The sequence below is a fragment of the Pleurodeles waltl genome, chromosome 4_1 (assembly GCF_031143425.1).
Source record: "Pleurodeles waltl isolate 20211129_DDA chromosome 4_1, aPleWal1.hap1.20221129, whole genome shotgun sequence".
Classification (NCBI taxonomy): domain Eukaryota; kingdom Metazoa; phylum Chordata; class Amphibia; order Caudata; family Salamandridae; genus Pleurodeles; species Pleurodeles waltl.
Window position 1 is genome coordinate 256,373,781 of NC_090442.1, and position 24,767 is coordinate 256,398,547.

Below are 24,767 nucleotides of genomic sequence, written 5' to 3' on the forward strand. Positions count from 1 at the left end.
AATTGCTCCAATGTGCCCTTTAGTTCTTCAAAGAGATCCCATTTGTCTCCGAGCGAATATGTTTCCTGTGCATGTCCTGTGTATGTCTGTTGGCAAATGGGATTTTGAATGCACTTAGTTTTCCTTTTCCCTCAAATGTGATTACTGTGTCACATCCAGTAAATGTATGGAGACCTATCCATACGTTCACCGGATACAAACAATTTCACCAAGAGTTAAAGCTATTTTCCCCAATTTCAGAGACTCACATGTGTATTTTAGTACCACATTCCTCAAACAATTTAGGCATGATTCTGTCATGGAATCTCAAACACATCAGTGTCATCTTAACTTATCATTACTGCCTCACAGCTCTCATTAACAGTATGTGCAGAATGCAGCAACAAACAACCATCTGCTTCTTCGTGTGTACTGTTGAGATCGGGCACTTCGTAGCTCCTTTCAGATGTGATTTTGTAGCATTTATCTTCACTGTTCACAAACAGTGTTTTTTTCTCAAGTTTTACAAAATAATCTGGTTTCCTCCATTCATCAACAAGAAATGCGATGAGAGTTGTTTTATACCTTATGTGGCTTAGGAATTTTCTCCAGTGTCTGACAATCTGGGAAGGTGAGATGTTCTGTAACTGGTGCCCGAGTCCTTTCTTTTTTGTGTTTTCCTCTCACTTCCTCTGAGTGAAAGTCTGATGATGAAAATTAAGTGCTGTTCCCCAAAAATGTGTGCTGATAGACCCCCTGCAATCACCAGCTCAAATTAGGCACTGAGTTTGAGATGACTCAGGAGGACGTTCTAAGCTGTATATACTCATGAGGGAGCACAGATGTCTTGGTAGTTAACATCAGTGTTCTGGGACACTACAGACATAGATGTTGCAAAGTCATTTAACAAATGACAGTTTTGTTATCCACAGTTTCTGCATCCAATCTATCACGGGATTTGTAAGTGTTCTATTCACTGAGCATATTGTTTACTTCCAGCAGGTGGAGGTTGAAGTCTACCGGAAGGATTCCAAGAAGCTGCCTGGCCTTGGTGACCCTGACATTGACTGGGAGGAAAGTGTGTACCTCAACCTAGTTCTGCAGAAGGTAAAAAAAAAGTCTCTTAATCTTCCGTCAGTAATAATAACTAAACAGTTTAAGGTGAGTTTTGTTTTTAAATGTCTAAATATCTAGATATTTTAAAGACTTTGCTGTCTAAATGGCAAAATACTTAAATACTTTGTCCCTTTTTAGCTCGGCATTGGATGGCACTGCTCTAATCCTATGCTTAAAAACTTTGCTAGAAAAGCAGACATTTGAGTTGCGCAAATTTAGAGTGACGCTGCTGTTGTATTGTGCTCTATACTTGAGCTGCTCTCCACCTTAACCTGGGAACTGCCCAGAGTCCTCTCTTCTTTTTTCTGTCAGTCTAAGAGTATTGCATATATATATATATATATTGCTGTATATATAGCTGTATTCCCTGGGGAAAAAACACTGAAATTCACCATTTATAATTCTCTCAAGTAACTGCAACACATGGCGTACTATAGCTGTAACTCGTGCCCCACTATTCACAGTGTCTTGTCGATGTCATTTCAGATGTTGCAGTGATACTATCAATGATTTCATAGAACGTTATGAATGATGTAATGTGGCAGGCAGTTAGCATTGTATGGTGAAGGCACAAGTTAGTTACTTTAGAGCATGAGTTGTAGTTACTTGACATAACTGTTACTGGTGAACTTTTGTTAGTTTAAAATGGTATTATTTAACCAACATTTTCACCTAACTATAATATCCCATTAACATTAGTTGTTTAGTAAATTTCTATAGGTTTTTTAACATATAATAAGATGTCCATTGCTCTGTAGGATGTGGGGTTGAGCACCATATCCCTGCAGGCTCCCCACCCTGCATGACCTTTGCATCTGTGTGCAACAAACTATGTCATGTAGCAATATAAAGGATGTCATTTTAAGTAGGGCAGACCTACTGGCTTTGTCAAAGGTTCAGACCACTGAAATTTAAAGAGTCAGGCCTATAGGATTCACAAAGGATCAGCATATCAACAAGTATAAAGCAGACCTATTGGCTTTGTTAAAAGTTACTAATAACTTTAATCAAATGTAAATTTCATAAATTCACATATTGCAATGTTTAGAAATAGTTGATTGTCACAAAATATTGTCGATAAAGGAATTGCAGAAGACCCCCAGCAAGATGGAAAAAAACAACAACAGTAAGTCACCTGATTCATAAAGTACATAAACCCTGGAGAACTTACCATATTTTTTAAATCACTCTGAGCTGGCGCTCAATGCTCTTCTTCTGGAGTGCAGGGCCCTCTAGGGGTTGTTTTTATGACAGCATTTTGTGGGCTGAAAAATGTTTAAAAAAAGACTCCGACATGTTGATTATTTTTTTGCAAGTTTAGTACAATTGTTTTTGACAGTCACTCTTATTAAACATTGCATTGTGTGAATTAATGAACTATGCCAATAATTATAGGTATTGGTGATTTTTACTTTTACAAAGATGATAGGTCTGCATTATATATGTTGACATGCTGACCCCTTGATAAAGCCAATAGGGCTACTTTTTATATTTTGATGTTGTGACCCTTTGGCAAAGTCTGTAAGTCTGCCTCACTTAAAATAACACCTTTTATATTGTAATATTGAATAATAAGCCTGCGGGAGTGGGCAGAGGCCCTGCGCCCAACCTAAACCACGCAGCAGCGGGTTGAGTTGTGGCAAGGGACTGGGGCATAGCCTGGCAACAGGCCAGGCCCTGTACCCAGCCCCACACCACATAGGGCGATCAACATTTTATTTACATAAAAAAATTATAGAACTTCTTTAAACAAAATAAAAATGTTGAACGGACGTTACAGTTACAAATTATAATAATAGGTTACTTTACTTTTAAAAGAAAAAAAAAAGAAAACCTTAAAAATTCACTGAAAAAAACAAAGGTAAAAGGGGTGTTCTAGTTCGGTAAAATGCTAGTAAAAACATACAGTTTTGAATGAACAAAACCACTGAAAGTTTCCAGTTACATTTATCTCAAGAAACTGTAACTTATGCCCTAAAGTAATTATAACTTGCATCCTAGCCATGCACTACTAATTACCTCACATATTATATCAATCATGACATGTTCTATGACATCATTGATAGATAGCACCCCTGCAACAACTGACATGACATAATGTATGACATCACTGTGCATGGCGGGCACATGAGTAAGTTCCTTTAGGGCTAGAGTTATAGTTACTTGAGATAACTGGTGAATTTCAGTGGTTTTGTGTGTTTAAAACTGTATGTTTCAACTGACTTTTTCATCTAACTAAAACACCCCTTTAACCTTTGTTTTTTTTCGATGACTACATATATATATAGCCTCCTGAGCCACAAAGACTAATAACAAATTTTCATGTGCGCCATTTGGCGTCTTTTTGGAAGCCTTGTTTGTAATGCTGTAAGTATTAATTTTGTTGCATACTGTTTGGCGAGGCCTGTGCATCCTGGTATTACTCGATTTTTGGTGGCCAGGCCCATCATGTTCTGCTTCAGACCTAACATGTATGGACATAGGGTTTTGAATCTGCTCCATTGAGTGGCATAATCTGTGTCAGTTCACCACAGTCTTAATCCATTCGGTACGTCGGAAGGCTGGCAGCTGTCTCACGCCATGGTACTCGTGCATCGGACGGCTCCTGGCCATCCGACGTACACTGCACTAGAAATCCTTCTGGTACGGGCACCAGAGGGATTTCCTTTACAAAGAAACAGCCTCGGGAGCTGGAGGACAGCTTCCTCATCTCCTGACGTTGTTGCCGTGTTTTCAAGGAAATGACATCAGCACGTGCAGTGCCCTGATATAATTTTCCTGAAAACGAAAGTCACTTTCTCTGCATCGGTGATCGTGGGGCTATCTCAGCCCCAGAGCACCGATCCAGACAGGAAAGGTATAATTGGAAAGGGAAGAATCTCCCTGCTTGGGGTCGTCCAGGATCCCCCCCTCAGGCAGATGGGGGCAGAAAGTCCACTTTATATTTAATTAGTGGAAGGGGGGCTGCCTATCAGGCAATAGCCCCCGATCTGCCTCTCCATGTGGGCAAAGTAAGCCCGCTAGGCATCAGGAACTTTTTTTTTTTATTAGTGTAGTAGTGGGGGCTTCCCAGTATGGGCATGACAATGCCCCCAGCTCACCCCCCCCCCCCCAAAAAAAAAATGGGCACAGTCATTCCTGTGCTCGTAGAAAGCCTACTAGACACCAGGGACTATGAATGGTAGGGCTGCCAAGAAAGGGCATGGCAATGCTCCCACCCTCCAAAATGGGCACAGTCTTCCTGCCAACACTGCCCCCCGCTGACTAACGCAGTGGAGAGAGGAGGCAAGTAAAAGGAGATTTGACTCTTGGGTGTTGATTTCATATATCGCCCAGCAGACCTTAGCTAACTCCCAATATCGTTCCACTTGCAGTGGTGAACGGCTGTACTTTTTGGGCTTGGGTAAGGTGCTACTTACAAGATCCAGTCACTTGTGAAAAGTAGACATCTGGTGTACCCCTTCAAATGTACCCCACACCAGTTTCTTACCCACAATGCCCTGCAAACCTCCAACTTTGCCTGAAGTCACTCACTTTGCCTACATTTCTGTGATGGAAATGTCCAGGAATCTGCAGGAATCCAAAAAATGCCTACCACCCAGTAGGATGGGCTTCTTCTATGGGAGTCCCCACTAAGGCAGAAAGGACAGCCAAACTTGCGGTCCAGTAGGTAATTATCACCAGACATTTCCATACCATATGAATGAAGTCCCCCATAGGATCTTGGCACCGGTAACAAGTTGGTAGTTCACGGATACCAGCTTTCCACAAGCAGAGGAATGTCAGGTATGCCTGGTGCAGATATTTATATTGTACTAAGTGAACCCCAGCATATATTGCCAGTACTCAGGGAGCCAGACATGTGTCCCTTCAGTCTGTTTCGTCTAAGGGGCCAACTTAGCCCTCCTATTTCTCTTTCAGGGGCTCCAGTAATTTCTATTTCTCTTTCAGGGGCTCAGCACCACAAGAGATCTATATATCTGGGAAATCCCACCCCTCCCCAAGTGGTCCATGAGTAATCTACCTTCTAATGGGCTATATTCAGTAAGGTCCTCCATATCTGTTCGATAAGCAGATAGGGATGGCAGAGTTGCAAATAGCGAAAGAACTGGGAGTTCGGCATATGGAAGTCTGCTATAAGATCTTGGAAGGTCTGCATGTGGACTTGTTCCCAAATATATCCTATTTTTGAGATTTCTATGTTGTCCAAGCTCCTGAACCCCTCCAGAGCGGACACCTGGGCCAGCCAACTGCCCTCCAACAGTGGAGTCTCCAGTGTAAGTTTGTGGTTCCATCCCATCAAACACAGAGCGTCTCGTCATGTATTGAACAACACTTGAGTCATCTTCGGAATACAGGTTGGGATAGGAGCCTCATACGGGGTACCCATCACCTTGGCCAGGTCACCCCTATAGGTGGGACAATCCCATCCCCCAAGCAACCATTCATTAATGGGAAGGAGTTGAGTCGCCCAATAATACAGGCGCACATCTGCTATACCACACACACATAAGGGGAGAGAGGAACCACTCCTTGTCCATCCCCCCCAAATACTTAGACACATACACACAAAGTAAGACAAGGAGAAAGGTGGACACCTCATAAAATAAAGTTCTGCCCTGCCGATAAAACACATTGGTTTCTTAAAAATGTCTTCACCCACTTATTGTGGCATGCTTCATCATCAGGCTATTTCTTCTACATCCCAGCGATAACCAATGTCTGGGATGGGGCAAACAAGGGAGGGGTACAGACAATACACAAACATAAACCTCGGGATCATACTCACAGAACATATACTAAAACTGTCTCATGGGGACCATCATTTCATTTATTCATGGTTTACCTGGATAGGATTAAAAGTCTTTGTGCTGTGGTGGTGCCATTCGGGAATTATCACCCATTCACCCCTGCCATCTGTTATTCTGTCAACATGTTTCGGCCTTTTCACTATGCCCTTATAGGTCTGACAGCCTTCATCAGGACATAAGATCCCTCCAAAACCCTTTACCTTATTTAGTAGATTATATAGCAAAAGAATCTGGTGGACTCAATGTTCCCTTACGAGTGCACACATACAGGAATTACCTGCGGAAGAAGAAATAAACAAATAAATATATACAGACATAAAAACCAACGTGTTTTCACCCATAAGTGACATGCCCCCAATTGGGAATTACATTACTCCGTTATAGGCTGCTGGACAGGAGAATCCCTCCTCCGGATTCACCTTCATACATTACTCCATCACCTCTATTGTGATCTTGGCACCATCTCCACGGCATATACACCCAGTCAAGATCAGTGGCGAATATGTGCTGTCCATCGTGGCTTACTGAGTTTCATTACCCCTGTTTCTAAAACTGGAGTCCCAATCGGAGCGCCTCCCTGTAGTCATACACTGTTATCGAGATCAGAAAAGAAAGACATTATAATGCATGGCATTGTCATTTAAGTATTTGTTTAGTTTGTGCAATGTATTGTAGAACGTAGTACAATCCAAACTCAGTGCTCCAGTCATTACCATCTTATATATTGGATGCCTGATCATGCCACTATTATATCCTGCATATCATTTTTAGTAATCAACTTGTTTATCACTTGATTGTCAGCTAACACCAATCCTCAATATTTTGAACCATCCCGGTTACATTTACTGGTTGCCCCCTGTCCTTCCAAACTTTTCCTTGTATCTTATATATCCTTCACCACCATCGATTAATAAACCCCATCTTATATATTACGCAAGCTCTGCCTTATTCCCCAACTTACTTCCTCAAGGGACCGGCGCCTCCTCTCCAGCCACTCCGGGCTCCGTGTAGACGCTGCAGTAAAGAATGAGTCCGTCTTTTATCAATCAATCAATCAATCAATCATAGTCAGCTCCCTGTATCACGTGTTACCTTCATGATCATGTGGTCTGGTCTAAAGACGGATCCGCCGTCTTGGAATTGTTTCTAACCCACAGAAAACAAATCCGTATCTCAGGATTAAGTAGTTCCTTTGCGGCTCCGTGTAGACACTGCAGTAAAGAATGGGCCCTTTTTTATGACTCCTAAATCATGGTCAGCTGCCTGTGTCACGTGTTAACTTTGTGATAATGTGGTCTGATCTAAAGATGGACGCGCCATCTTGGAATTGTTTTTATCCAACAGATAACAAATGTGTTTTTCAGGATTAAGTAGTTCCTTCGCTGTAAAGAACATGCTGCAGTATTGGTCTTATAAAATGTCTTCCTATGAAATAGAGAGTAGTTTCTCAAGCTTCCTCACTAAAGAAAAAATGTCATGGGGACAGCGAGAGGGTGGGGAAGGGGGCTTGGGATCAGGGAAAGAAAAGGACAGGAAGAAATAATGTTACTATTAACTCCCTGAACTACATAATATGTGAAAGAGAGAAGGAAAGAAAAAAACAGATCTAATAAGAATGTCCCTAATAAAAATGTCCCCCCAAGAGATGCTACTGGGGCAATAGAGGAACTAGCTATAATGGGGACAGACATGTATTTAATCCCAAACTCATATTCATTACGGGATTGTTTTGGAAGAAACATGGAAGGGGAAGAAATCATCGTCCCAACAAGGTCTCTCAATCGCTAACACCTCTCAAAGGCTGTTTAATTGGTGCCATGGAATATCATCATTTAATCCCTTCTCATGGCTGCGGATTCGATAAATCCATCTTTGTTCAAGCTTGAAGAGGAATCCTCTTACATCTTTTATATTGTTTGAAATCGTTGGCTTGTCCAGTATGGTCTAGTTAAACTCATCAACACCATGAACAAACTCAAGGTAGTGTGATTTCAATTTTGTTATTGCTTTTTTTACCCCTAATATTACTTCTGTGTTCCATAATCCTCTCTTTACTTTCCGAACCGTCATTCCAATGTAAAGAAGGTTATAAGGACATCCAATAAGATAAATAACATTTTCTGAATTACAATTAGTATGCTTCATTTGGACCCATGGATATACTACACCCACATCCTCTGTTTTTGTATTTTTTGTAAGTGGACTGGCACTTTATGATCCACATGCTGTATGGCCCCTCACTGACGGTAAGTTCCACAGTCTAGGATCCTTGACCAGCCCTTGGTTTTGTGGAACTAACAAACTTTGAGAGGTTGATGTACTCAGGCCTGGCAAGGAGGTCACCCCCTCCAGGAACTGTACATGACTATACCATCTTAGGATACAGTGGTGCTGGTGTGCTAAAGTATCTGACATTCAACGATGGGAATCATCCTGAGTTCAAGTCTGTAAGTGGATCTGGTTGTGGTTGAGGTACTGGGTCAGCTTCCCCTGACTGGCACCCTCTTTCTTCCTGGGAATCTGTGGTGACATCTACCTCTGGGGTTCTGGTTTGTCCATCCCTCACAATGTTATCCTCTGATGCTTGCCCTTTGCCTTCTCAGGACCCTGCAGAGTGCCTGGGCGGGATTGACAGTATTACAGAGGGGTGGTGAGTTAAGGACAAGTGGTCGCTGTTCAGTAAGCCATGTTCAGGACTCCTTTGGGGAGTCAAAAAACAATGTTTTGGAATCATGAATTACTCGCACTTTGACGAGGTAGATGAGCAAGTTGGGAATTTGCATAGCCTGCAATTTTATTTTCACCTGGTTGTAGGACTTCTGTTGTGTTTTAACCATGCAGGTGTAATCTGGAAAAATTAGAAGGCATCCCGATTGAAACATCAGGTCCTTTTTAAGCCAGGCGCCCTTCAGGACTGCAATGTGGTGTTTGTACTTTAAGAACTGTGCTATCAGGGGCCTGGGTATCGCCCCAGGAGGGGGCTTCTGGGCGAGGGAGGTGTGGGCCTGCTCAAGGATAAATCAAAGGGATAGGCTCATTGGTTCTAGCCAGGACCGGATCCATTGTTCAAGGTTAAGTCTCTGGGGATTGGATCTTGGCCCCTTCGGGGAAGCCAGTGAAGCAGAGGTTGTTATAGTGTGCCTGATTTTCAGCATCTTCTCTGCCATCCTGGAGGGCCTTCACATCCCGGGAGAGGTGAGTCACTTCCGAGGAGAGGTGTCTGACAGTGTCCTCCAGCTCTGAGATTCTCTCTTCTGCTTCCGTAACCCTCTCCACCGTGTGGCAGAGGTCTTGACGTAGCAGGGTCACATCTGCTCCCATCTCCCCTATATCGATTTCCAGTGCCGTTTTGGAGTCGTAGATAGCTTGGAGGATGACTGAGGTGTTGTCTCCATTCGCCAGGGCCCTAGCCCCAAGTTCCTTCCCAGGGGTCCTTTTTGCTCCTCCCCTTGGTGCAGTAAATTTGTCCATTTTAGCCTGGCCTGATGGGCCCTTATCACGGCCCATGATGCCGCTGTCGATGCAGTTGTAAGAGTGTGTGGGACAAGACCGATGTTGGAGGAGCACCTCGCAGTGGGCATGGTGTCGACTGGGGGACTCACCCAAGGTTCCACTACTGGACGGGAGTGCGGGCCCGCTCGCTCTAAAGACAGTAGCCCAGGCAGCACAAGCAGTCAGTCCCAAGCCCCGTCCCACGAGGCCGTTGGTCGGAGATAGCCGTCGTCACTTGCTTGATCTTCAAGTCTGTCAGAGCGCCAAACCTCATGTCATGGGTTCGTCCCCACCACTCGCCCATCCCTTCGGTTATCACATCAAGAAAACAACTTGTAGTTGGGTAGAGGAGAAGGCAAGGGAGTAGGAAGAGAAGGATAGGAACAGGATGCACTGAAGAGAGACGTACGATATAGAAGTGAAGGGAGGAAGGAGCAGGAGGAGGTATGCCAGGGAATGAGCATGATGATGTATCATTTTCAGCCTTATTGGATCTCCTGCAGAAGAATGTTTTACGGTTCTTCCAGAATGACAGGTCTTGTTCATTAGTTCGGAGGAAGAGCATGTGGATGGAAACTGCTCCACCTGAAAAGGGCTGCTAAGGGGTCTGTTTGGTTATGAACTTAAGTGTTTGTAGCATGGAAGCTCGTGCTTCTTTGATGTCTGATATCTATGTACTTGGTTTTTCCCTCTATTTTACTCCTCTATACGATAGATTTATTTTGTATTAAGAATTGACGTAATTTCACTATCTCTGTAAACTAGATTAATTTATTGTCTTATTTTATCCTTTTTTACTTAAAGCTGTTAATGCTTTAAATATTTTTTACAACAAATAAAGTTAAACGGTGAGAATCAGCATAAGAAATGTGTCTTGACAGGTCTCCAAGTTGCATGAAGCCCACTGTGGGCAGGGAATTGTGCTTCCATATTGTATATTTGCACAGGTTCACTACAGAGAAACACACAATGAAATGTAATAAATGTTGGTCTTTTTCACAGCTGGATTATACTGTGACTTGCGCTGTATGCACACGATCTGAAGCAGGAGATATTCACATTCACAAAAAGAAATCTCAGGTGAGCATCTGATTGGACTTCCTATATATTCAGCATGCGACCAGCATACAAATTAAGACAAGCTTGCAAGGATGAATATTTTTGTCTACATGGTAAATTTTCTTCTAGCTAACAAGAAATCCTCTAGCGGTTATGGTTCTGACTCCAGAAACTAAGGGTGTACCTTTTCTCTTGGCAGGATCAGTTTTCAAATGAATGATGGCCCACATACCGTTTGTGAGGGTTTGTACAGTGAACAACTACAACTCAGTGAGCCCTGAATATCACAAGTAAAGAGATAAAACAGCCAGATAGCGCACTGTTAAGGGGCAGGTAGAAGAGAAGATTGATTACTAAATTTAGGATGTGCTAAGGTTTTTTCATAATGCACCTGAGATCTTGAAATAAAACGTGTCCTACAAACACTATGTAGCCCTGCTCTGTTGCCATTGTATAAAATAGTTTTATTTAAATAAAGACGTTACGAAGTACATGGCGTGGAACGTAACCCAGTACGCAGGTGGGTATCTCCACAGAACAACTCCGGGCTTTAGCGATAATACTTATTTTTAGAGTAATAAACATTACATACATGCAACAACAATTGCAATAATTTCTTCATGGTTTTTGTTGGGCACCAATGACATCTACATATGCAACTAAGCTCACAGAAGGCCCATGTGATTCCTTCATGGGCCCCATACTTTCTCAAATATATGCAGCAACCTCTCCCCTTGTGGAAAAAAAAGGGCACAGGGACCAAGTACTTGAGTCCAGTAATGGCCACCGCATCATCTTCTTGAGCTGTTGTTGCAGGCCAATTAGATTGCGAGGTTCCACTGTACCCCCATCAGCTGACAGAGAAAAGGTGCCTTCAGGAAATGAGATTTGATTATTACAATAAAATGTCGATCCTGCAAGGAGCCCTGCACGAGTCCCACAGGGCATAACACTTCAGTTGTTACTAACTTTTTCAGGAGATTAATCCCTTCATTAATACCCCAAGCACCTCACTAAACACACATTTATCACAAATTACTGAATGGATTTACTCCAAGTAATGAAAAGCTGAGTAAAGTTGAACTTTCTGCCAAATTTGGTGTAATTACGAACAGCTGTTTTTTTCTGTATTGGGAAACAAAGTTTCATGCAGAAATAAAAATTGGAAACTGATGTTTTGTGATTAGGACCTCCCTTTTCTTTTTTCGCCCGCTTGATGGATCAAAGTGAAACTTTCCAGGAGTTAACTTTCTTCATGAAGATTCGTTGAACATCACCAGAGTTATTAACTATAAAAAAAATGCCTCTCCAGTGGAAAGTCAGATCTACAAGAGTGCTAGTGCCACCAGTATTTAAAAAAAATAATAATAATAATAATATATATATATATATATATATATATATATAGAGAGAGAGAGAGAGAGCGAGAGCGAGCAAAAACGTTTGGTCGAAACGCGCTGGTGTTTTCCTTTCTCCTTGTAATTATATTTTTTAAAATGCCTTTCCTATGGAAAGTCAGACGTAACTATAATTACAGGGGGGCTAGTGCCATCAGTGTTGTTTGTCTGGACAAAGCTAGACCTCTCTGAAGATCTGTAATGATAGCAAAATATGTGTCAGGGGTTGCTTTTATTTATTCTAGGTTAGCTTGGATGATTTGTTACCTAGCCAAACTGTAATAGTGTGCCAAACTGTAAAAGGATTTCGGCATTTCACCACAAGGCGTATATGGCACTAGCTAGTCCTGTGTTTAAAGACCTTGTGTATAAATGGCATAAGACTTTCTCTAGCTTGGCATGGATGGTACTTTGCTAATCCTGTGCTTAAAAACTTTGATAGAAAAACAGACATTTGAGTTGAGGATGTTTACAGTGCTGCTGGTGTTGTAGGGTGCTCTGTATAGGAGTTGCGGTCCACCCAAACTTGGGAACTACCCAGAGTTCTCTGCTTCTTTTTTGCATAATTTATACAGCATTTTAAGCCTAAAAGGGTGATGTTTTGACGTGTGTGTCGACAAAAACAGTTTGGTCAATATGCGTTGGTGTTTTCCATGCTCCTTGCAATTCTATTTAAATAACATTTTGGGTAACTATACTCTTGGAGTGCCGCATACTTCGCATAAAAATAGTGGATGGATATTATCAATACCAACTCTGGTACCATCTAGAAAGAGTGGGCCAAGAGCTGGGAGACTGGATTGGTGTTTAAAAAAAGTGTTTTCATTTATTGGTCATGGGCGAACACGGATCATGCATGTATGTCATGACCAAGGCCTGTCTCCTGGATTGCAGCCTTGCTAAAGACTGGGAGGGACACACAAAACATTACCTTTGGGTGGTGAAAGGGTACTGCCTTCAGCGGGAGTTAAGCAGTATGGTGCTGGCAGCATACTGTATTTTCAAGTAATAATAATAAGTAGAGGGAAAAGACCTCCTTACCTGTGTCACTTAAGTTCTGCTTTCTGGCCTATTCATATAAAGACCCACTGCTATATGCTTACCTCAGCCTTGGCCTGCATTGGGGTATGTTTATGCCTGTGAAGTGCTGCATTACAGGACAGTCAGTGCACGAATCCTGTTCTTGGTTATATTCTTTCAGTCACCCTCAATATCTTTCTTTTTGTCTGTCGTTTTATTAACTATTACATGGAAAACTCTTACTCTCTCTATACCATATCCTCTCTCCGGCATCTCTCCCGATTACCCCGCCTGCTTTCTCACAGCTGTTTAATTGAACCACCTGATAGTTTTGGAATGGATGGAGCACAGCTCATGAAGGCATATGGCAAGGATTAGGATATGAGAGGTAGCCACCTGAATCATAAGTACATTTGAAAAATAGCTGCTTCGAAAGATGACGACAGACAGTATGTGAGATTTGCAAAATGCTTCTAGCAGAGAACACTCAAGAGAACACATGGGGACAACGAAGGTAGACGTGTGAATTTTGTCTAAACGGTACGGGGTTGAATGAGTTGAGATTCATGTTATAACGCACAACATGTGGAAGGTGGCAGTGTGAAAGGGCAGAGTGGTGAAACTGACTCACTGTACCACACTACAGTAAGGAGTAGGGCAAAAACAAATTAGCAGTTATTGATATTCTGACAAAGAGTTAAGATGCCACTGACATCGATTTTAGTATGAGATCCCCAGATTTCTGGCTTATGGGCTGTTGGGCAACCCAAACAAATATTACCTCTAGAATCGCAATTGGATAGACACATATGTCTTACATTTTTGGTGATTAAATAGGTACCTCTGGCCTGCTGAGAGGGAAAAGAAGAACTCCATTGTTCCAAGACTGTCTCCAGAAACTTCTGCTATACCTAGACATGAACAAGAAAATGACTCATTTTCCAGCGACACCCGCCACTTGACACAGTATGGGAGCCGTTCCTCAAATGATGTCAGCAGAATTTTAATTCGCTGGTTATCCCAGAGCACTTAAGATCATTAGTCCACAAAATTCACAGCTTATCCAAAGAACTGAAGTGCATGTTGAAACACAGTGACCTATAGAGGCACAAATTAGCAGATCTTCATCTTGGGTCCTGGAAAGGGAAGGAGGGGAAAGGGAGGGTTAGGGGAGGATGAATACGAGTTTGCTGGGGAGAGGCAGTATTTTTATTGGAACCTTTTTTGTATTGTGTACTTGAAGAGATTTTCACAGGCTGTAGGCGTTAGTCCTTGTAACTGAAAATGCTAATACAAAGATTTAAACCATAAATATGAGAAGCATTCTCTTTGACCTCTCTGTCTTGAATTACTTTGTACAACTAAAATATTGCTCCATGAGAAATGAGAGGGCTGTTTACAAGGTACATTGCATCGCTACAGTGAGGATAGGCATGTCTTTAGAAGGAGATGGGGAAGGCATGAATTTCAGCTATAAACTTAACTGCAGAAATGGGCGAAGACACACACAATTCAAGGCTTTGAGATTGAGGGATTGCATGGACGCTATCATCTTTATATCTGAGCCCACCCAACTACCTCTTCTGACCATGATCCTCAATATAGATGTTAAGCTAGTGGGAAACCTTGTTTCTGAGCTATGAATATTTTTCTTCTGTCCCAGGGCGGAGCACAGGGACATTAGTCAAGACCAATACAAAATGCATTACCTCAGGTGGTAGATTCAAAATATCCTGGCATGTAGAGCACATCCCTTGATCTCAGAGATAATAGTGGTTGTTTCCAAGTTATCTGAGGTGGGCAGGTGGGTGGATTTATTGCTCTGGAACATTGGTAACCTATGAGGATGTGCATTCAAGGTGGCATGACTTGTGCAATTGTGGATCTTGAACATAGCGGGGAGATTAGGGTACCATGTGGTGGCACCGAGTCAGCATTATAAACAGGATGCATCTGATTGCTATTAATGCTGTTACGGGTGCGCCCATCTATAAGTGTCGCCCCTTCATTTAGTGCTAGCTCCTCAACTACTGATGTTATTTGGTCATCTAGAGCCCCCATGGCCGAGGTTAGATAGTTAAGAATAGATTTTTGGCACGTGGTTCTTTAATATGTGGGGCTGAGGAGATAGTCATGGTCTTTCGCTTCCCTATGATTGACTACTGCTTATCGGCTGCTTACCGCCAAATTATCTGGTTTGTTTTAAAAATATAAAGGACAATATACAACTTGATTCCATAAGCATACGCATAGACACAAATGTTAATTATAATTCTGTTGGTGTAACGCTAGATATCACCAGGTTTTTGATTGCGCTAGTTGATGATTTCAGCCACCACTGCAAGGTACTTTGAGAGAGGGCAATCATATTACGCCACAAAATTGCCTACAACCAAATGCAGTTAAACTATGCTTTACCTAACAAAATGAGTGTTTGCCAAATACAACAGCCACTAATGAAAACTATGCCCAATTTACTGCTAACACCTCTCGCTAACACTCCTTGCAAAAACCACTGTAGGAAACACAAGGGTGCAGCTAGACAATATCAGGATGCTGTCTGAGTTCAGTGGATAACAATGCCGTTGGTCCTTATCCTTGTGGGAATAACGTTCTGCAATAAGAAAAAAAACAAGTGAGTAGAGGTGCTTGGTTATGCAGTACCTTATACCTGAATTCAGGGGCCAAGCGGGGTGGCCCGACTTCTTCCAGCCACTGATGGGCAAGAACAGGCCTGCCCTTGGCCTGAGCTTTGACTGGGCGAAGCCAGTGCCTGTCCCACGCGATGCAGGAGGGGAGGGGCAGTCCGAGCGCCTTAAAGCATGTCTCACAAAAGGAAGCTCTTCATGTGCCCAGGCTCCAGCAGCACAGTCCTGTGGGAGATTAAGTCCCCCTCTCCTCTTAGCTTGTGTGTCACTTAATGAGTCAATACCAAGCAGTAAGCAATGTAGGGGTAGGCCACGGAGGGACTGTGCAAATAACTCATGTCACAGGACAAAATCATACTACTGGCAGAGCCCACCAGGAGGCACATCATGCTTGAACATACAAAATCCAGCCTCAACAGCTTCATGACAGAAGGGTAAGTACCAGTACCCAGGAGAAAAACTACCTTTGCCTCAGGACACTTGCCACCAGGCAGCACCCAGTGCACGCCCATGGCTCAACAACACAGTAGCAGCAGAAAGCTACAGCCATTAAAGACAGCAGGACTTGCAGAAGAAACTCTGGACATTGGTACCAAAAGCTCCCAAAAGGATCAACATCAAGGGGGCCTGGAGCCAATGACACCACCTCATCTATCTCCAGACATGAGCACAATACAGGCCAACAGGAGACAGGTGTCACCTCAGCTGAAGACACACAAGGCGAAAGGGTGTAAGACAAGAAAACTAACTGCATAACCACAGACTGCCACCAATCGTTCACCTCACAAAAAATGGAACAACCCCCAACTTTGACCAGAAAAAAAAGAAACTAAATAGCAAAATTACTTGGACACTAGGGGAACGCTAAATTCCAAACCATTGAAAACAGGACAACAGCTTGGCAGCAAGCAACCCACAAGAGGTTTAATACTTAGAGCGGCGAACAAGAAGAACCAATTGCAATCAAATGTCCCCAGAGGTAAAGAAGCCCTTGCACCTAAGAAACAAGATCATCAAAGGGCAAATCCAGTAGGGCTTCCTTAATGTTCTTCAGAGAAGTCTGAGTGGTACATTTGGGCAAAATGATGCAGAGACCTGGGTGAACAATGGACCTGGCAAAAACATCTGCAAAATCAAAGCCAGATCAGAGAAAATGGCTAGCTGCGCCAAACCCATCGAGTACCACCTACATGAGATCTAAATGCCAGAGTTGAGGCAGGCCTTCCCTCCACTGCTTGAACTGGGACCCTGAATGCTTCAAAGAAGGGCAAAAAGGGTTCCTATAAGGAGGGAAAAATCTGTAGTTTTTCTGTCAACGTCAATAAGTGTGACTGCACTAACACCATAAGCAGTGGCGATTCCAAGCCTGTAGCCATGTTAAATAAGGTAGAATTAGAATTGAAATACTGGACAGTCTCCAGCACCGAGGGATAAAGAAGGTAGGGACAGAGTAAACAACAATGCCATCTCTGGTGCCAATGCTAGTGCTGAAAATGGGAAAGTTGAGGATTGAGATGCTGTCCTCATGTTCCCCAGAGAGGTAGCGGTTAAATCCAGGTTACGACTTATTCAACTAAAGATTCTACACCGAATCTATTATGACAGAGCACATCTATATAAAATGGGGAGGGCGGCATAAGCTGACTGTCTGCGACACATGGGTCAGGGGGGTAATTTCTTTCACACACTTTTGACCTGCCCAGTCATAAGCACCTTCTGGCAAAAGTTACTGTTGGAATTAGGGACTTAAGACTTCGATACCAGCTGACACTAAATGTATCCTCTTAGGTATCCCTAGTGATGTAGATCTCCCCCGGATGAAATTGCTGTTTTGTAATCAAGACCTGGTGATTGCCAAAGGAGACCTGGCCAAGTACGCGAGGGCATCAGAGGCACCGACTATAGCAGAATGGAAGCAAAGGACAGACTTGTATATGGCGACGGAGAGGAGGGTTTATAAGAGCAGAGGATGCCCTTGTAAATTTAATACAATATGGGGTGGTTGGATTAAATACTATAACCTTGATTTCCAAAATGATGCAAATATAGAGCTGCCTACTTGGTGCTGATAATACAAACTGCCTAGGTGATTTTACCCATGTGCAGTGTTAGAAATGGGGTTTTTGGTTGGCAGTCAGGTTGCCCTCTGTCCAAGCAAGAACCCTCACTCTAGTCAGGGTAAGTCACACACAATCCAAAATCAGCCTGTGCTCACCCTCCGGTAGCTTGGCACGAGCAGTCAGGCTTAACTTAGAAGGCAATGTGTAAAGCATTTGTGCAATAAATCATACAACACCATAGCATAACACCACAAAAATACACCACACAGTATTTAGAAAAATATATAATATTTATCTGGGTATCTTCAGGTCAAAACGATCAAAGTTGCAATACGAATTTGTAAAGATATCACTGAAATGTGATAGAAAGTGTCTTAAGTCTTTAGAATATAAACAAAGTCTCTTTCTAGCACAATTACCTGGTTTCTGGTGGAAAATCTCCTCAGAGGGCCACAGGAGAAGAGGTGCGTGGAAAACTGGTGTGTGCGTCGATTTCTCCTCAGCACACACGGACTTGCGTTGTTATTTTCCACGCGGGGAAGTCGGCGTCGTTTTCCGGCGCGTGGACAGTCTCTTTCTGTGGATCGCGGGGATTACCAGATGTCCCGGGTCTGTGCGTGGATTTTCCTGCTTGTTCTCCGGCTGCGCGTCAGTCTGCGGGGCTGCGCGTCGAAATTACGATCTCACGGCAGGCGTCACGTCGATTTCTCCTCTAGACTTCGATCTGCGGGGCTGCGCGTTGGAATTACGATCTCACGGCCGGCGTCGCGTCGATTTCTCCTCTAGAGGTCGGGCGGCGTTGTCCTTGCGAGGCCGTGCGTCGGATCTTCGATCGTCCCCAGAGCGTTGCGTTGATCAGCGTAGGAGTGCGGCGTTTTTCTCGCCGTGAAACAAGCTGTGCGTCGAAATTTTCGGCACACGGAGCGTCCAAGTAAAAGAGAGAAGTCTTTTTGGCCCTGAGACTTCAAGGAACAGGAGGCAAGCTCTATCCAAGCCCTTGGAGAGCACTTTCACAGCCAGACAAGAGTTCAGCAAGGCAGCAGGGCAACAGCAAGGCAGCAGTCCTTTGTAGAAAGCAGACAGGTGAGTCCTTTGAGCAGCCAGGCAGTTCTTCTTGGCAGGATGTAGTTTCTGGTTCAGGTTTCTTCTCCAGCAAGTGTCTGATGAGGTAGGGCAGAGGCCATGTTTTATACTAAGTTGTGCCTTTGAAGTGGGGGTGACTTCAAAGAGTCTCTAAGAAATGCACCAAGCCCCCTTTCAGTTCAATCGTGTCTGCCAGAGTCCCAGTAGGGGGTGTGGCAGTCCTTTGTGTGAGGGCAGGCCCTCCACCCTCCCAGCCCAGGAAGACCCATTCAAAATGCAGATGTATGCAAGTGAGGCTGAGTACCCTGTGTTTGGGGTGTGGGTGTGTCTGAGTGAATGCACAAGGAGCTGTCAACTAAACCTAGTCAGACGTGGATTGAAGGGCACAAGATTTTAGTGCAAAGAAATGCTCACTTTCTAAAAGTGGCATTTCTAGAATAGTAATATTAAATCCGACTTCACCAGTCAGCAGGATTTTGTATTACCATTCTGGCCATACTAAATATGACCTTCCTGCTCCTTTCAGATCAGCAGCTGCCACTTCAATAGTGTATGGGGGCAGCCCCAATGTTAGCCTATGAAGGGAGCAGGCCTCACAGTAGTGCAAAAACGAATTTAGGAGTTTTACATTACCAGGACATATAACTACCCAGGTACATGTCCTGCCTTTTACTTACCCAGCACCCGGCTCTAGGGGTTACCTAGGGCCCACATTAGGGATGACTTATATGTAGTAAAAGGGGAGTTCTAGGCTTGGCAAGTACTTTTAAATGCCAAGTCGAAGTGGCAGTGAAACTGCACACACAGGCCTTGCAATGGCAGGCCTGAGACAGGGTTAAGGGGCTACTGAGGTGGGTGGCACAACCAGTGCTGCAGGCCCACTAGTAGCATTTAATCTACCTGCCCTAGGCACATGTAGTGCACTCTGCCAGGGACTTACAAGTAAATTAAATAGTCAATCATGGATAAACCAATCAGTAGTACAATTTACACAGAGAGCATATGCACTTTAGCACTGGTTAGCAGTGGTAAAGTGCCCAGAGGTCAAAAACCAACAACAACAGGTCAGGAAAAATAGGAGGAAGGAGGCAAAAAGTTTGGGGATGTCCCTGTCAAAAAGCCAGGTCCAACATGTAGGATACTGCCACTCTGTACACCCTTAAACTGATGCTATTGTATCCTGTGACGTTATTTGATGCACTACTGCCTACTGTATTGTCTTCTGTTATGCGCTGGACACATGCTTATATTCATTTTGTTAGGTATCCCAAAAACACAATAAAAATATTTTTAAATAAAAAAAGTAAAATGAGAAAGCATCTGGCAGCCGAGCAAGGACCTCCCAGGCCAACCAAAGCCAGGACAGGAGCCTGCCAGTGGAAAACTCAGAAGGAACATTAGGGCTGGGAGGTGCACCAGAGGGAGCTGGAGGGTGGAACTTCCCCAACAAAGGCTGGGTGAATGCAGCCACCTGAGCAGGATCAGCACCGGGAAGGCCAAAAGATCATATGGGTATACCGGGCACAAAGTTGGACTGTAGCGGGCACTACTGCTAGGCTTCTGCTCAGCTGAGTAGGAGCAGAGTCTGAGGCTAACAGCAAGGTTGAGGTTGGGGAATGGGAATGCTGACAAATAGATCTGCCTCACAATCAAGAGCTGCAACAGATGGGGGGTGGACAGACCTTAAGCAGAGTGATGTGAAAGGGCAGCAGAGCCATCTCAGAAACACTCTGAGAACAAGACCTGAGGTTGAAATTAAACAGCCAAAAGCCCCTGGAGATGTGTGGTCCTTTGAAAACATTCAGACAATCACTAAAGGAATATGAAGACATGACCAGGTCAAACAGTCAGTCTACAACAAGACTATGTGCAAATCTTCCACCTAAACTCCAAGCTCTGCAACTGCCAGGACCTAACAAACAAAAGCACTCTTGATCTCTTTGAAAGAGCTCAGAAAAAAAGGAACTAATGTCATTGTACCAGGCGACACACTACTTATCTGAAGGTCCAGTGGGCATAGCATCAGGGGAATCTCCCCGACCTAGTGTAGATCTTGGAGGGAACTGCAAAAGACCTGCAGTTGTAGCTGATGAACCATGATTGAGTCAGCAGAAGTCTCCTCTCCCTTCCCCAATAGAGCTAACTGCAGTGACAGATGCGTCACTCCTGGGCTGGGGCGACCATTTGGGAGTGGTGGACTCTGGTCTCCGATGGACTATGCACTCCACATCAACTTGTTGGCGCTTCGGGCGATCCAGTTGGCTTTAAAAGCCTTTCCTCCTGCCATCAGGGGAAGGATAGTCCAGTTGTTCATAGACAACATCACCACCCTCTGGTACTGCAACAAACAGGGCTGGGTGAGGTTGTGGATCTTTGCCAAGAGGCCCTGCTCCTCTGGACATGGCTGGAACACCATAAGTTCCCTGGTTTCAACACCTGGCGGCTCTCTGAACACCAGAGTGGACAAATTCAGCCATCAATGCCTAGGGAATTGTGAATGGTGTCTCCACCTGGAGGTGGCGCAAGATCTCTTTCAAGATTGGGGAGAACCTTGGTTAGATCTGTTCTCTACCGCTAATGTCAGCAGTTCTGCACACTGGAGTTTCCAAGGTGGCTCTTGCTCAGAGACACTTTTCACCTGTATGCCTTTCCCCTGATACTGCTCCTGTCCAAAGATCTCAAAAAGATCAGGAATGAACGGGCCCAGGTCATTCTTGTTGCATGGAGAGTATGGGATCCCAAAGTCCTGAGACTGAGCACTGGTCTTCAGGCTACCCCTTTGGGAGGATCTTCTGTCACAGCATTGCAGAGTCTTTTACCCGAGCTTGCGCACCCTCCCCGTTCATGCATGAAGATTGAGATGCGACAGTTGACAGCTTTTAATCTTCCTGCCAAAGTCTGTGATGTTATCTTTGCAGCCAGTAGTCCCTTTATCAAGACACTATACTCCTGCCATTGGAACAAGTTTGCGACATGGTGTGCAGCCAAGAATATTGACCCTTTTTCTGCACCTCTTTCAAGTATTGTTGTTTGTTCTTTTCTCTGGTCCAGCAGGACTCTACTCTGAACAAAGGTTATTTGCCTGCCATTTCAGCTTTCTTGGGGCTGCTGGACCAATCTTCTCTGTTTCAGTCACCTGTTGTGACCGGTTCCCATAAGGGACTTCAACACCTATTCCCCCCAAAATCATTCCTCATGCCCCAGTGGAACCTCGACCTGGTCTTAACATTTGTCGTGTGTGCCCTTTGAGCACCTGCACAATTGCCCAATTCGTCTACTCACCATCAAAACAGCTTTCTGGTGGCCATAACAACGGCCAGGATGGTCAGTAAACTGCAAGGACTCTCTGTGCACCCTTTTTACACAACCTTCTAGCTAGACAAACTGATTCTCAGGGCCTGTGATTCCTTCCTTCTGAAGGTGTGTGTCATTTTCATGTAGGCCTGAATATCACCTTGCCTACCTTTTTTTCTCCGCTGCACAATTCTGAAGTAGAAGAGACTTCACCGCCTAGACCCAAAAAAACTTTGGTGCTCTACCTTGATCGTACAAAAGAGTTCTGGGTGAATGATCAACTGTATGTTGGGTATGTTGGGCAAAGAAGGGAAAGGCTATTCAGAACCGAACCGTCTCACAATGGATAGTACTCTGTATAAAACTCTGCAATGCATTGGCTAAAAAGCAAACCCTTCAGGCTTGTGCCCTCATTCCACCAGAGTCAAGGATGCAACCACTGTTTTAGCTCGTGGAGTCCCTGTCCTGGACATCTGCCAGGCAGCAACATGGGTGTCACTATACATGTTTACCAAACATTACTGTCGGGACAGTCAAGTCCGTTGTGATGGGCATTTTGCCCTTTTGGTCCTGCAGGACTTCCTGGTCTAATCTGTTTGCAGTCCCACCTCTGGGGAGGTATTGCTTGGGTAGCTATTCTAAAGTAAGGAAAATGTTTCTCGAAGTCTCTGTCAGTTGATCAAGTTACTTACCTTTGGATAACACCTTATCTGGCAGAGACTATCCAAATGCAAATTCCTTACCAACCCTCCCATCGTCTCTGCTTCCTCCTCATTCTGCAAACAAACTTCTGTATAGGGTTATCCTTTTGAGGCCCTTAGCACTGAACACCAGTGCATCAACATTCTTTGTGGCTGCTCACTCCTGGTGTGGGAAGTCGCAAAAAGAAACTGGATGTCAGCACTCTAGGTCAAATAGGCACAGCGCATGTCAGATTCGGCGCAGATGCTGCAACAGAGCCAAACAACACCACCTACTGGCCACAGAAGTACTGCTGGAAAATTTCTGGACCCATTATGCGGCCTGGGGAACATTCTAAGGTAAGGAATCTGCCGCTAGATAGAGTATCTACCAGATAAGTTGTTACCAAAGGTAAGTAACTTGCTCTACAACGTTATCGAATGTCAGAGATGCTGAAAACCAAGTTTGCGTAGTCATGATTGACCTCTTGCCTCCTATATCCACCAGCAGACACTGCATGTCCCTTTAGTTCACTCTTTAGGGTTCCTTTAAAAAAAAAATGTTTAATTCTTTTCGTTCATGATAAACAACAAGAGTGCATGAACACCATACTGACACAGCATCAGCTCATTACTCAAACAGTACAGATCCCGTCCACCTCCACTCCGCTCTTTCCCACTCTACAGCCATGTATTCAGGTTCCTTTTTTTAATCCGTTTCTTTGTCACTGTTTTTCCATCTTTCTCTGTGTCATTCTTTCCCTCTTTTGTGTTTTTCTCTCTTTTGCTCTGAGTCATAGTCTGATGAGGTGAAATAAGGGGCAGTTCCTAAAAATTAGTGCCTTTGGCCCGCACCTGCAACCACCGGCTCAAATTAAGCACTCCTTTGTTGCACATGCCTCTGATTTGAACATCCATATTGAAATCTGGATATTCACTGCAGTGACACCACTATTTGGTTACCCACTGTTCCGCCTCTCTCGTTGTCTATTTGGTGTCACTCAGATCACCTCGATGAAAAATATCCCCATTATTCACAATTATCCATCTTTAATTATGTATGTTATAATCTTGTTTATGGAATTAGTGACTGTAGTCCTTACTTTTCCAGGATTGCTACTTTTATATTAAATAGTCAGTGTTCTCAACTTGTTAGCGAAAACTTATTAATTACCAGGCAGTTGTTCCAACGTTTCCTAGCAAATGCAGATATATAAAATACAACAAAGAGTGTTACCTTACAAAAAAAATATATATATGTTGAAGCTGAAAACTGAACATGACTAATGGAAGAGAAGCTACTAATCACCATCACCATTTTCCAAATCGTTTCCAGCAAGTGTTTGCCTCTCCGAGCAAACATCCGATGGACAGTAAAGGAGAGGAATCTAAGATCAGCTACCCCAACATATTCTACATGATCGACAATTTCGAAGAGGTGAGCAAGCCTTGTTTGCCTTAATACTGGTCTGTCTTTCTGCTGAAACCGTTAAAATGATGCATCAAAATTGAAAAATGTATGAATGTGACAGAACTGGGTCCTGAACATTGGTAACTGTTACTTACTCCTTTTGGTGGCTTTGTTTTGCAGCAATTCAGCAGTTAAAATACATCTTGTTTATCTCTCTTTCTGAGTTGAGAGGTAATCCCAATTCAGCTATAAATGTGAGTTACCAGCTGAATCTGGAGTACAGGGTTTATGGGACAAATACACTCATGCCATGTCGATTTGTCCCCCATAGATGTTTCACAAGATTTATTGTGCTAAAATATGGGAGGGAAAATTTCGGGTTAATTAAAAAAAACTGCAGTGATCAGAAGCACTGATTTGTGAGGTAATTACCTATTCTCCAACCAAAACTCTGAATCCATTGTTATTCATGCACCTTCAAATTACTGAGTTGTGCAGATTCTTCGGGGTGCAGGAATACTACACCAGTAAAACTGTTTTTCCAGAAAGAAGGACTTCAAAACTGCTGTCCTTGTACTCCTGCATCTGGATGGTGGTAAAGCCACACTCCACAACTGGTACCTCTTAGGGGTATCCTGCAGCACATCCCATTCATGGCCTTAAGTAATATGAGTACATTACCCTCACCCTGATGACACTCCATTGGCTTCCCTGCTA

The 24,767-nt window shown here is 43.7% G+C and overlaps 1 protein-coding gene across 2 annotated transcripts in view; it reads left to right on the forward strand.

Moving 5' to 3' along the window:
* Nucleotides 1–24,767, forward strand: part of KIAA0930 (KIAA0930 ortholog) — a 415,468-nt gene that overhangs the window by 223,663 nt on the left and 167,038 nt on the right. For both annotated transcript variants that reach the window (XM_069228262.1, XM_069228264.1), the window contains exons 3-5: nt 979–1,086; nt 10,401–10,478; nt 23,976–24,077. In XM_069228262.1, coding sequence (XP_069084363.1) covers nt 979–1,086; nt 10,401–10,478; nt 23,976–24,077 — 288 coding nt within the window. The remainder of the gene's footprint in view (nt 1–978; nt 1,087–10,400; nt 10,479–23,975; nt 24,078–24,767) is intronic.